The 12,617-nt window shown below is 53.2% G+C and overlaps 2 protein-coding genes across 2 annotated transcripts; one reads left to right on the forward strand and one right to left on the reverse strand.

Annotated features, from left to right (window-relative positions):
- Positions 1-3,076: 3,076 nt before the first annotated feature.
- Prr29 (proline rich 29) lies at positions 3,077-5,569 on the forward strand. The gene is made up of 6 exons (XM_059269777.1): positions 3,077-3,136; positions 3,392-3,467; positions 3,630-3,736; positions 4,730-4,950; positions 5,089-5,159; positions 5,315-5,569. The coding sequence occupies exons 1-6, from the start codon at positions 3,077-3,079 to the stop codon at positions 5,341-5,343; spliced, it is 564 nt and encodes a 187-aa protein (XP_059125760.1). The 3' UTR covers positions 5,344-5,569.
- Positions 5,570-6,019: 450 nt separating this feature from the next.
- On the reverse strand, positions 6,020-11,960 carry Icam2 (intercellular adhesion molecule 2). Its single transcript, XM_059269776.1, has 4 exons — positions 11,753-11,960; positions 9,141-9,413; positions 7,629-7,937; positions 6,020-6,432 (listed from the first exon to the last, which is right to left on the reverse strand). Exons 1-4 carry the CDS (start codon positions 11,811-11,813, stop codon positions 6,245-6,247), a joined length of 831 nt encoding a protein of 276 aa, XP_059125759.1. The 5' UTR covers positions 11,814-11,960; the 3' UTR covers positions 6,020-6,244.
- Between the last annotated feature and the right edge of the window lie 657 nt (positions 11,961-12,617).

Below are 12,617 nucleotides of genomic sequence, written 5' to 3' on the forward strand. Positions count from 1 at the left end.
AAGGTGAAGCCTCCATATGTACACACGAGTATGCACACTGGCACACAAACATGCACACACACATATAGACACACACACAAAATGAACAAATAAAAACCCAAAGACAAAAAGAAGAGTCTCCACTGAGGGACAAATACGAAGGGAAGAGTGGAGGGTCCGACATCTGAAAGAACATTATCGTGGACAGGGAAGGAGCTGGCAAGTCACCTCCTCCAGAACTCTCCAGAGCTCAGGCAGCCATTTGGGAATGTCTCCGCCTTTGTATGGCGATGGTTTGATTTCCAAAGCATTTGAATAGGGCACACCAGCTTCCCCTCAGCCTTGTGTTCTAAATGCAGGTTTTACACAGCATCTTTCCAGGGCTTCTCTGTGGGAACGCAGACGTGGAAGGAGGAGACTGGTGTTTAAGTGGGGGATCCCCCAGAGCAGACCCCGTTGCCGGAGCTGGGAGACAAGCCCCATGGCCAGTGGAGAAAGGACACGGACAGACTAAAAGCCAGCAAGGCGCACACCCCGGAGTGGGCTGGCACGGGTAATGTGGGTGATGTCACTAACGTCCATAGGTGTCCCCGAGAGAGTCTCTATGAGACTCACCTTGGCCAACCCCAAGGAATACCCCCTCTCTTATTGCTGGAGGCTCCCAAGCCTCCTGGCCAGTCTCACCTGTGGGTAGGAAATGTGGAGAGCCAGGCGAGTGTGGGAACCAGTCACAGAGGACCTGGTTTGTGGGGAGGCAGGTATCCACAGACTCTGTCGTTGATTCTCTCCCTGTCTCTCCCCCTACACACACACACACACACACACACACACACACACACACACACACACGGCATGCACACTCCACAAATATACAAGCATATACCTACGGTTTGTGTACCTGTATGGAACTAGGGATGAACCTAGGGCCTCACGGAGCCAATGGAGCTACTTCCTAGTCCTCGACATGTGATTTAAAAAAAAAAAAGATCTTATCCATATTAATCTCCAGGAAGACCTGACCAGAGATGGAGTCTGCAGTGAGGAATCCAAGCACAAAGGTCACCAAAGGAAATCTTTAAAAACAAACACAAAGAGGCTGGCGAGATGGCTCAGTGGTTAATAGATGGTTTCAGTTCCAAACACCCTCACCATAGCTCACAGCCATATGGAACGCTTATCCAGGTGGTGCAATACCCCTTCTGTCCTTCAGGGGCACTAGACACACATGTAGTATAAAGCCACACATGCAGGCAAAACACCAAAACACATAAAAGAAAATTAAAAATTAAAAACAAACACAATAAGATCCTACTGGTCTTTTTCAGTCCACTTTCTTTGACATCTTTCCACATCAATACAGATATGCCGTAGCTGAGCAGTAGTGTATTGAGAGGCTAACACACACACACACACACACACACACACACACACACACAGACAGGCTTTGTTATTGAGAATTGGGGCTCTGGTTATGATTCAGTTGATTGATAAAACATTTGCACTCATGAAGCCCTGCCCAGCATCCCATAAACAAGGTGTGATGAGACCTACATGCAATGCCAGCATTTGAGAAATACAGGCTGTGGGGTGTTAAGGAGTTCAAGGGTGTCCTTGGGCACATTTGGAAGTTGAGGGCAGCCTAAGATACCCGAGACTCCACTTTTACACTGTGGTGTAAGAAGCAGCAACCTCTATGGGAATGGTTTCCCTTCTGGCTGATCTGCAGGGCACAGCGACTTCCTCTTGGACTGTTTTGCTGTTCTCTTCACCTAACCCTCATGCCAGGATCCTGGGGATGGACCGGTTGGTGAAGCTGTCACTGGACCCCTTTGTCCCCTTCCTAATATGGCCACATGAATCAATCTCCTTTTTCCACATTTTTACCATTAATTTTTTTTTTTTTTTTTTTTACTTTTTTGATTTTTTGAGACAGGGTCTCTCTGTGTTGCCCTGGCTGTTCTGGAACTCACTCTGTAGACCAGGCTGGCCTAGAACTCAGAGATCCATCTGCCTCTGCCTCTGGAAGTACTGGGATTAAAGGTGTGTGTACCACCTAAGAAAGCGAATTTGTCTTTTTAATCAGTTTATCGAAGGTGGCTGTCCAGGGCTGAGAGGGCAGAGGTTCTGACCCTGATAAACCCAGTAACAATATCTCCAACAGACAGGGGCAAAGGAGGAGCTGGGAATGTTCCTTCTGGCTCTGCACTCCAGGACTGTGGAAAGGGGAACAGAAGTGGATCATGGGTGTGTGTGTGTGTGTGTGTGTGTGTGTGTGTGTGTGTGTGTGTGTGACTTTGGTGTTAATCCCAGCTTCCTGTCGGGACTGTCCTGACTGCTGCTCAGGGCCTGTCTTCGGATGTCACAGCTGCGGAAATAGATCCCCCCTCTTCACCTGTTCTTAAGCAATAGACACTTGGCTAACTTCCTGTCAGAAGAATGCATGCTTTGGAAACACAAGATGGTGCTGGGTTCTCCTGAATGCCCACCTTCCCCACCTCTGAGGGAGTAGTGAACGGCTCAGCTTTTGAGGAACTGAGTGAATCTGCAGGGGAGACATAAAGACCCCCAGGCACTGTGGGACAGAGCCACAGCGTGTTTGGTGAATTTGCCCAGTGTCTGCCTGGTCCCCCTCCAGAAACCACTGGGTCCTTAGGACTCCCTCTCCTAAGAGTGATTTGCAGAGTGACAGTGAGTGGGTGCTCTGCCCTCCTCACCTGCCTCACACTCTCATGCCAGGTCCTATACAATTTTCTATTCCTATGGGACCAGGAAACAAAGTCACCCTAGCTTCTCACTCAACAAACATGGGTCCCCCAGCGCCAGGAGGAGTAGGGCCAAAGTCTGGAGAACCCCACACAGGGGCCTGAAGGTGGATCTCCAGAAGACAGACCTGAGCCTCAGAATCCCCAAAGACCCCACAATGCGGAGGAAGAGAGCCAGGGTGAAAAGACCCCATAATCCGGAAGAGGAGGGCCAGGGCGGAGACTTGGGCTGTTTCCCAGACACCAGGCATCCTAGGCTGGGCGGGTCAGTGTACTCCTGGGAGGAGCCCTCCCTGGCGTCCCCAGAGCTGCCAAGGTAACTGACCTGCTAGGCCATGGCCTCCCTCGGGAGTGGGAGCTGGAGCGGCGCCCCATTACAGAGTGCAGGCCCCACGGTGAGGCCTGAGCCCAGGAGCACAGGCTGTTGAATGGGAGGTGGGGTGGAGGCCGCGGAGCTGGGATCCGGGTAAACTCTGGGGCACGGGGGCATGGGGTGGGGACAAGGGGGGTCCCAAACCGAGAGGAAGAGACCGGACTGGGAGGAGGGAGGGCATGAGGTGCAGAGACACTGAGGGGGAAGTGGGGGGCTCCCGACATGCCTCACCCCTCTTCTCCCTGGTTTGGCTGAGTCTCCCCACTCATGTCCCCAGCCCTGGGTGACCATCTTGCAGCCTTGTCCTTGGACTGTCCCGACTCCTCTGCCTCAGCCTAGCCGAGTCAAGGAAGGTAACTCCCCTGGGTGGCTCTCCTGACTCCCCTCTGCCGCACACACCTGAGACCTCCCTCCCTGAGCTGGTTACCTCCTGTATAAATGCTGTGAGGTGGGAAGGACGGAACCGGGTGGAACAGGGTGGAGGCCGGCTGGGTCTGTTGAAACCTCTTCCCCAGACCTGCTGGAGCTCATGATGCTGCAGAATGCCCAGATGCAGCAGCTGCTGCTGAGTCAGCTGGTGGCCCGAGCCCTGAACCCAGGGCCAGAGTGGTCCAGCCCACAGGTGTGTGAAGGTGGGGCCCAAGGTGCAGCTCTATCTAGGGGTCCCCCACCTGGAGAAAAGAGCACAGAATAGCAGCAGGAAGCTAGCCCACACCCCTGTCTGGCTGAGTCCCTTTGCCGTCTACTGTGTGCCAAGGCCTGGTGTCGGGAGTTTCCAGATCTCCACTACCACCCAGATGTTGTCCAAAGCTTTCCTTCTGGACATTTCTCTGTGTAACTCAGGTCCCAGGAGGGCAGGTACCGCTGGAACCTGGTGCAGAACTCTTTTTAGGGGCTTGGTTGCTATTTGTCAAACAGATGAATGGGTGAGGAAATGGCTAGGTAGGTTGTGACAAGCAGATATGGAAATGTGGCATGAGTGTACACCTGAAGGAGCGGAGGAAGGGAAGGAGAGTCCTTGGGGGACCACAGGTGACCTTAGGACCGTCCCTAGAGAACCAGGTAAGATTCTGACCCAGGATGGAGGGAGTAAGGGGTGTGAGGTCTGAAAAAGGAGGACCCAATGGAAAAGGGGCTCTGGGAGACCAGGAGGGGTTCAAGGAGGGGCCAGCTGAGGAGTTGAGGGAGGTGGAGATCTTGAGTCAGGGCTGCTACCCCTAGGCCCTCTGAGGCCCTGTGATGAGCATCTCCTCTCCTTGAGGAGCCCAGAAAGATGCAGGAACAAAGGCAGATTTACAGACTTCCGGTACCCACTCTGGAGTCGCTGGGATTCTCCCAGTGAGTCCCTGAACTGCCTCTTGTTAGCTCTCAGGGGATTCAGGTGAGTTGCTTCACCTCTTAGAGACTCAGTTCTCTCTGCAGAGTGATGGATGGGGTGGGCGTCTCCAGAGCGCCTTGCCTGCACGCAGAGAAAGCTCACTAGACAGTGGCCTTTCCGCTGATGACCGTGTGCAGGAAATAGTACAGGAGATGGAGGTGGAGGAGGCAGAGCAGTGGGGGCAGGGAGGGCTGAGCCTGTGCCACACACACCCCCCTTCACTTTGCACACCCCCAGGTCTATCCAGACAGCCAACAGGAACAGGTGGAGGAAGAGATGGAGGCCCAGGAGCAGGGGCCTTTGGTGTTCCACCATCACTATTTGCCTTGCCCCGTGACCTCCTTGGGCCCCACGGCACTCTGGCCAGCCTCTTTCCTCCCTGTTCCCCCACACCAGCCTCCCTGGCAGGGCGCACCTGGGATTCAGCGCCAGCCCCCTGCCTCCAGGCGAGGGGAGGTGTAAGTAAGACTGGGGGGGGGGGGGGGTTGGGTGTGGCCAGGTCCCTGATCTAGGCTGAAAGAGCTGGCTTGGGGGTAAAGCCTCAAAAGCCGCCCTGGGCCTCTGACATGGTCTTTCTTCTCTCTCTCCCATCTCAGGAGAGATGTGCCCCCACCCCCGCCCCCCAGTGCTACAGGGACTGTTGGAGCGGATGTGCCCCCGGCTTCAGGTCAGTGGGGCCTGACCTGGGGCAGACTGGGATGTCAGAAGGGCCATGTGCTCTGTGGAGGGGGGCTCCTGCCAATCACTGCCTGTCCCATTCTGTGTTCCTCCTTGGGGTCCACCAAGGCAGGAAGGAGCAAGCTGAGGGTTCTGTTTCTCTAGACTACTACGACGCTGAGAGCCTGCCGTGAAGACAGACGTTCGCCAGGCCTCACCAGCTTCTGCACGGGGCTGCCAAAACGCTGGAGCGACTCTGCACCCATGCCGGAGACCTTCTGACCCACTCTGCCCCAGCCAAGCCCTCTACCCTGGGGCATCAGGCTCTCAACTCCACTGCTATCTTGAGCAGGTTCTTCTGCATCGAAAGCTCCTTAGAGCCCCTCCCTGACCCAGAAGCCACGTAAACCCAATTGATCCACTGTTTCCTGTCTGGACCAGAGTAAGGCCCTGATACCAGAGCCCCAGCTGGCCTTTGCCCCCTCTCCTCTCTGTGGCATCACCCTTGGGCCTGAAATAGGGCAAGGGAGAAGAGGGTGGCTTGTGTCTCCAAATGCCTTTTAAGGCCCTTGGAGGGCAGCTTGGTTGGGGAGAAGGCCAGCTCAGGAGACCCCTGCGGCGGACTCGGCTTCCTCTAGTCCCCTTTCACTGGACTCTGTTGGCAGAAAGGAGAGTCAGAGCTGGGTCCTGATTCAACCAGGAACGGCCTCAGGTCCCCAGGGCCATGTGCAAACAATGTCCTCCCGCTCATGAGATCTCAGTAGGAAATTGGTTGCTAATGGTGTGGGTAGATGTCTGGGGCCTGGGCTACAGAGGCTCTGTTAAAGCCCTGGGAAATAGCAGGGAGGCGAGAAGAATGGAGGAGACACGTGAGCAGTTGACACTTAGTACCTTCCTTGTCACAGGTGTTGTCTGTTAGCCCAGGAGCAGACATGGAGGGCACAGGGTGAAACCCAGGGATTTGTATTGAGGCTCAAAGAAAGAAATGTCCCCAGAGTCTTGTGCTGCTGCCACAGTCCTTCAGCCCATGCTGGACCACACCCCGAGGGCGCCCTGTTGAGTTCCAGCAGCCACCAGGGGCCAGGGAACATCAGCTCACACAGGACGTTGCCGGAAGGCTCGGGGCAGCCTCCTCCAGGCAGCTAGCACCCCATAGGTGCCCATCCGCCTCCTGTGCCAGTGCTGACCGAGGATAAAGCAGAGTAGGATGGATGTCACAAATAAGAACAGGAGTATTGACACCACTACGATTATGATGACCATCTGGTTGTCCTGCATAGGCTCTGGGAAGGGAAGAGACAATAGGTTTAGAGATTTTCAGGTGCCAGACACCCCAGAGAGTCCACCCATCACTCCTTACCCACTTATGCATTCCACAGTCAGCCTGGTAGTGGAGAGCAGTGGCATAAGGTGTCTGCCTCTAGAGTGACATAGAAGGAAGGTGGCCTTCACTCTAGGCCATCAGGCAGAGCAGACAACCCCTCTTCCAGCAGCTCCTGAGGCCAGTATGTAGAGGCTGGACACCATGGTGTTGTGGAATATTAGTTGAAGATGTGTTACATGTGTCTATGCTGTGGAACGTTTGTTTAATGATGCAAAGATATGTTGCATTCTTTTAGGTTGCATTTGTTTAACTCTGTGAAGCTGTGTTACTCTGCCTGTCTAAAACACCTGATTGGTCTAATAAAGAGCTAAATGGCCAATAGCTAGGCAGGAGAAAGGTTAGGTGGGGCTGGCAGGCAGAGAGCATAGATAGAAGGGAAAAAAAAGGAGTGAGAAAAGGAGGAGAGGATGATGCCAGGGGCCAGCTACCCAGCCACCCAGACATGGAATAAGAAGGAAAGAAAAGATACACAGAAATAGAGAAAGGTAAAAGCCCAGAGGCAAAAGGTAGATGGGATAATTTAAGAGAAGCTGGCTAGAAATAAGGCAAGCTAAGGCCAGGCATTCATAAGAAAGACTAAGTCTCTGTGTGATTATTTGAGAGATGGGTGGTGGGCCCCCAAAGAGAAAAGAGTAAGAACACCAACAACGCTATGGCCTGGAGGACATCACACTCATGTTTATACCCCGCCCCTTCTCAGGCAGAGCTGAGTGAATTTCAGGCAAGCTCATTACAGCAGGCTTTGGCCACCAAGTGTCACAGAACAGCAGTACTCTGGGGAACCTGTGGCTCAGGCCAGCCAGCCTTCTCATTGTAGAAAGGATGGTCATAGCTAGAGAGAGCTCACTACCATGGTCAAGACTACACAGCTCAATGATGGCCAAGCCACTAACTGAGCTCTCCTGGCTTCTGGAAAAGTTAGGGTTCAGCTTGGAACTTGGAGAGACACCCAGCAAATCAGGGAAGTAAGAGGGAGCCCTCAGGAATCTACATGCACATCAAACCACCGAAGAGTGGGGTTCATGGGTTTTTCTTCCCCACGGTGCTAAGCAGGAGCGCCATCTCCGACCCTCTCGGCCCATAGAGTCTTCTTACCAAAGACTTCAAGGATCTGGGACTCTGAGATGCTGCGGATTATGTGCCCACCATGGGGCCGCAGGTCCAGCTCAGCCTGGCAGGAGAAGTTGAGACCATCCTTTGCTAGAGCTGTGCTGTTGAATATGGCTATGGCCTTATGTTCAGTTCCCTCGAAGGTCTGGTTCTGCAGGGTCTCCCTGCCACGGAGCAGAGTGAGGGTCAGGCTCTCAAGGGGCTTCACGGCTGATGCTGTGCACTCAACGGTGAAGGCTTCACCCACAACCACCCGAGGGGGCTTCAACCTCAGGGTGACCTGAGACGGAGGTTCTGTAGGAGACAAAGAAGGAAGGCCACTCAGGACGGAACTTTGTCCCTGCAGGCCCAACCTGGTCAGGGCCCATCTCCTGCTATCCCAGGTCCCTAGCTGGACTTGAGAGACAGGAAGTGGACTGGGACTTGGCCTGCTCATTGGAAGGAGGAGGGGGAAGTGGAGGAGGAGGAGGAGGAGGAGGAGGAGGAGGAGGAGGAGGAGGAAGCGGAAGTAAATGGTAGAGGATGTCCTGGGTGCTGGTTCTGTGGGCATGATTTGGAAAATAGAAATGGGGGCTACAAAGAGAAGATCCAGAGATTGTAGAACCAGCTAGAAGATCTGGACCTGTCTCCATCCCCTCCAAATACTAAACACAAATTTTCCAATTAAAGAGCTGGCCGTGAGCATTTGGAAGGGAGCGCTTCCGCACGTGGGCCCTTGAGGAGCTGACCTTGAGGCTCCTCATGAAGCTGGGGCAGGAGTCGGGTTGCCTCACTTATCCAATCAGTTTAACGACCAGCACAATTCCAGATCCCCTGAATAAGGGCTACAGCGGTATCCTGGTTCCCTTTCAAACTAGAACGCCTCTCCTCCACTCACCCCCACCCCACTTAGGATTTAGAACATCTTTCCATTTTTTGGTCCATCAAGGTTGGTAATGGGTTGCAGTGAAAACCTGGAGGTAAGACATTGGGAGAATCCTGGCTTATTCCAGCAGGTGTATGTATACAAGGCTCATACATTTGCCACAGGTCCTTGGGGTGTGTGTGTGTGTGTGACAAAATCCTGCTCGGTACTTGCACTTTTTCGGTATTCTGTAGTAGTTCATCTCATGATGCCCAGTAGCGCCTCTGATTCTCACTGTCTGTGATGCCTATGGGAGTGCTCTGGTGGCTGAACCAGGGATGCCCATGGAGTGCTCTGGTGGCTGAACTGGGGTAGGAACTGACTTCTAGATCTGTGCAAACCTTGGCCAGACTGACCTTGGAGCAAGATTCAAAACCTGCACGGTCTGCTTCTGAAGTATAGGAGGACTCATGGAGTCTACCCAAGGATAAAAGCAGATCCTGAGCCCACAGGCCTGACCTGCTTGTGGTTCAGGAGCCCAGGGAGATGAGAACCATGATGAGAAGACCCAGGAGCGGTCACTGAACAATTTTGGGACTGTATAGTAGACATGGCTCCGCCCTGGGAGTGGAGGCCCGTGTATAGATACTCACGGTATACTGTGATGTTGAGATCCGTAGAGTACTGCCTCTTCTCACAGGTGAAATGGCAGAGGATATTCGTGTCATTGGAGATGTTGGAGACTAAGAACTGTTTCCACTTGCCTTGAGGGTGCTGTTCCAACATTATCTTACTCATAGAGGTCTCCAGACCACCCTTTTCCGGATTTTCACAGCTCGTGCTGCAGTTGATTTTCCAAGACTCTGTGGCTTCCACTGCATGCTTCTCGGACTGTATGTAGACCTCAAACGCCTTCTTACCAGACCCTGTAAGACCAAAAGCACTAGGCAGCAGATGTCTCTGATGCCTGCCCTCAGGGATCACTATTACCAGCTTAACTGTGTGTCACAGCACGTGTGTGTGTGTGTGTGTGTGTGTGTGTGTGTGTGTGTGTGTGTGTGTGTTCAGGAGGATCCGTGGAATGAAGATTCAGAGGCATCTTAAGAATGAATCTAGCCTTTCATGGCTGCAGGGCGGGGGTTCAGCTCGAAGGACTGAAGCACTATCCCTTCGCCTAGGGTATTTTTATTTCTAATTACAGTTTAGCCAGTTGATTTCCATATCTTCAAAGCAACCTAAAAGGAGCTCTCAGAGACCAAATGCCAAGAGCAAATTACTTGATTTCTCAGGTACCATGGTTTTCCAGGTTTTCTGAACCAAGTTTTGCATAGGCCTTTGATCCTTGGGGGACTCTCTAATCCTTGACTCTCAGACAAGATTCACGTAGGGTGATGACAGAAACAAAAGGTAAGAGAAACAAAAGGTGTGGTTAAACAATGGAAGGATTAGGGCTAGATGCTGCTCTCTGGAGCCAGGCCAGGAGCTCAGCAGGAGTGCCGCCACAACCAGCGGATGTCATTAAGGCTCAAGAAGACAGGTCACCTTTGGTCCCTCTGTCCCATTCCAGGGTCAGGCCTATAGAAGCTGTCACCCAGTGACTCCTGTGTTCTTTCCTCCAGTCCCTCTGTCCGTCAGCACTAGGTCAATATTCCTCAAGCCTGTCTCCGGCTGCCTTAAGCTCCAGTTCGAAGTTCCCTCTGTCATGAAGACACCTCTGGGAGAGAACGGAGTTAAGCTCTGAGCTCACATGGTCACAGAGAACTGTCAGGACACCCTTTGAGTAGTGGTAAGCTCCAGGCAGACGGGGGAGGTACTAGTAGAGGGACTCTAGGCAGACGGGGGAGGTACTAGTAGAGGGACTCTTTTTTTTTTTTTTTTTTTTCCGAGATAGCATTTCTCTGTGTAACAGCCCTGACTGTCCTGGAACTCTTTGGCCTCAAACCTGCCTCTGCCTCCTGAGTGCTAGGATTAAAGGCATGTGCCACCCCTGCCCAGAGGGACCCCATTTTTAATAACATGGTTGATAAAAGATAAAGATAATGGTGTTGGGGATTTAGCTCAGTGGTAGAGCGCTTGCCTAGCAAGCACAAGGCCGTGGGTTCGGTCCTCAGCTGGGGGGGAAGGGGGGCTAAGATAATGACATTGGGGCAAATATGGAGGGAGGTCATGACCCCCCGCATGTGTTGTGGGAGCATGTTCCAGATAAAGGGAGCTGCTGACTCACAGACCTGCCCTTGGCAGCATGCTCTCACGAAGCAATGGAGGGCCAGCATGGCAGGAGCTTGGAAGAGGAATGTGAGAGGCAAGGCCAGAAAAGCAACAGGCTACCAGGAAAAGGACCTGTTGTACCAATGACTCATAATGTATGTTGATGCTCTGTAAACATTGTGAAGCTTCTAGAAGGCTGGGCCTGCTTCTCTTTATGCTGACCACACAGCCCTGTGCAAGACATCTGGTAAAGGAAGATGGGACCCTCAGTGCTCACCTCCACTCTGTGAGGACCGTGAAGGTTCTAGGTCCCAGCCAGCAGGGCCCCTAAGCATGGCCTGTGCTTTCTACCTGCCTACACAGCGCACTCAGCCGTCAGCTAGTGGTTTGTAAGAAGGTGGGAAAAGAGGGCCCTCCCCTGTGGACGGTGCTGGATTTGAACTCAGCATTTGCCATGCACTGGCTGGGCGGCCTAGGGCTGGGCACAGTCTCTCTCTGAGCCCCAGTTTCTTCATCCATTGAGAGGGCTAATGTGCACGGGGTCCTGAGTGCAATCAGGCTTGAAAGCATTTGGCAGGTTGTCTAGGGCACAAGGCACTCAGCGCGTAGCTGGCGGGCGGGCGGGCGGTGTCCTTCCGGGTCTCCTTGACCCGCTGCAAAGGGTTTCATTTTCATTTTGTGCCCTAGTGAGCGGTGCCTTCTGCTGCCCTCTGCTGTTCACCAGGCCCCTTTGGCACAATCTCATCCTCGTTTAGACCCTGGCATCCCTTCCTGAGTCCCCTACTCACCCACCACTCACCAACCAACCTTGATATCCTGTCACATCAACATTCCCAGAGCCCCGGGCTTATTCCATCTAGTAACCGAGAGGCCACGATTCTAGCCACTGCCTGAGACCATGGGAAAAAACCAAAGCCAGGCTGTCACGGTCTTCTGTATCCATGGTGGAGAGGCCCCTGTGGCCAGGATGCCCTCCTCCCCAACCTGAAGCCCAAGGAATAGTGTGAAACTCCCCACCCTAAGATGCCGCGTGCTGGGAACCCTGGGGACCGCTTACCTGAGCAGCAGAGCAGGGCAAGAAGGGTTATAGACAGCTTCCGGCAAGCAAAAGAAGACATCTCAGGTCTGGGGGGTCTGTCGGCTCCAGGGGCACAGCTGAAGGCTGCCTGGAGGGAGATGGAGAGACGGACACCACAGATTGAGGAGTGAAGGCTGGAGCCCGGGCTGAAATCCTCCGTCGTCTTCTCTGTACCAGTGATCTCATTTCCTCTCATTATCTGAGATCAGGAAGCCATATGCACAGGCCAGCTCCCAAGCCTTCAGGCCTTCAAGAATTCAGGAAGAGGAAGCTGGGAAGCAGTTGATAAGCTGGGGTGTAACACGGTCCTCCCACGTGGCTTACTCCCTGTGTAGGGTTAGGAGAGCAATGGGAGCTCACATTCAAGGAAGTATGTGCGGCACTCGGGCATGTGTGCATGCACTTACATATGTGTGTGTATGCGTGTGTACATAGAATTCCTATTTCTATGCATGGGTCAGAATGAGGCCCCCAAGGTTCAGATCTGGGGAACTCTGAATCCCACCGGGCCTCTCTTGTAGTCATCTCTGGGAAGATAATATCCAAAGTTAGAACACTGTCACACAGCAATCTCCTGCTAATGCCCTGCATATGTCTGCACACCTTAATGTCTCTCGCTCAGTTTCCAGGAGAACTCAGCCAATGCAGGGCTCACATGGGGCTCAGAGACTGCAAAAGGGGAGCCCACAGTGGTCTCCAGTGGCCTGGGCCCAGGAGTCAGGGAACAGACTGGCTCCAGCCCATTTTCAAATCCTAGGCCTCTTTCTGGGCATATCAATTAGTGCCTTCTTGCCCATCTACTCTTCAGGCAGGCCTTGGTCTGGGAAGGCTAGAGCCTAATGCT

The sequence above is a fragment of the Peromyscus eremicus genome, chromosome 8a (genome assembly GCF_949786415.1).
Source record: "Peromyscus eremicus chromosome 8a, PerEre_H2_v1, whole genome shotgun sequence".
NCBI classification, from domain to species: Eukaryota; Metazoa; Chordata; class Mammalia; order Rodentia; family Cricetidae; genus Peromyscus; species Peromyscus eremicus.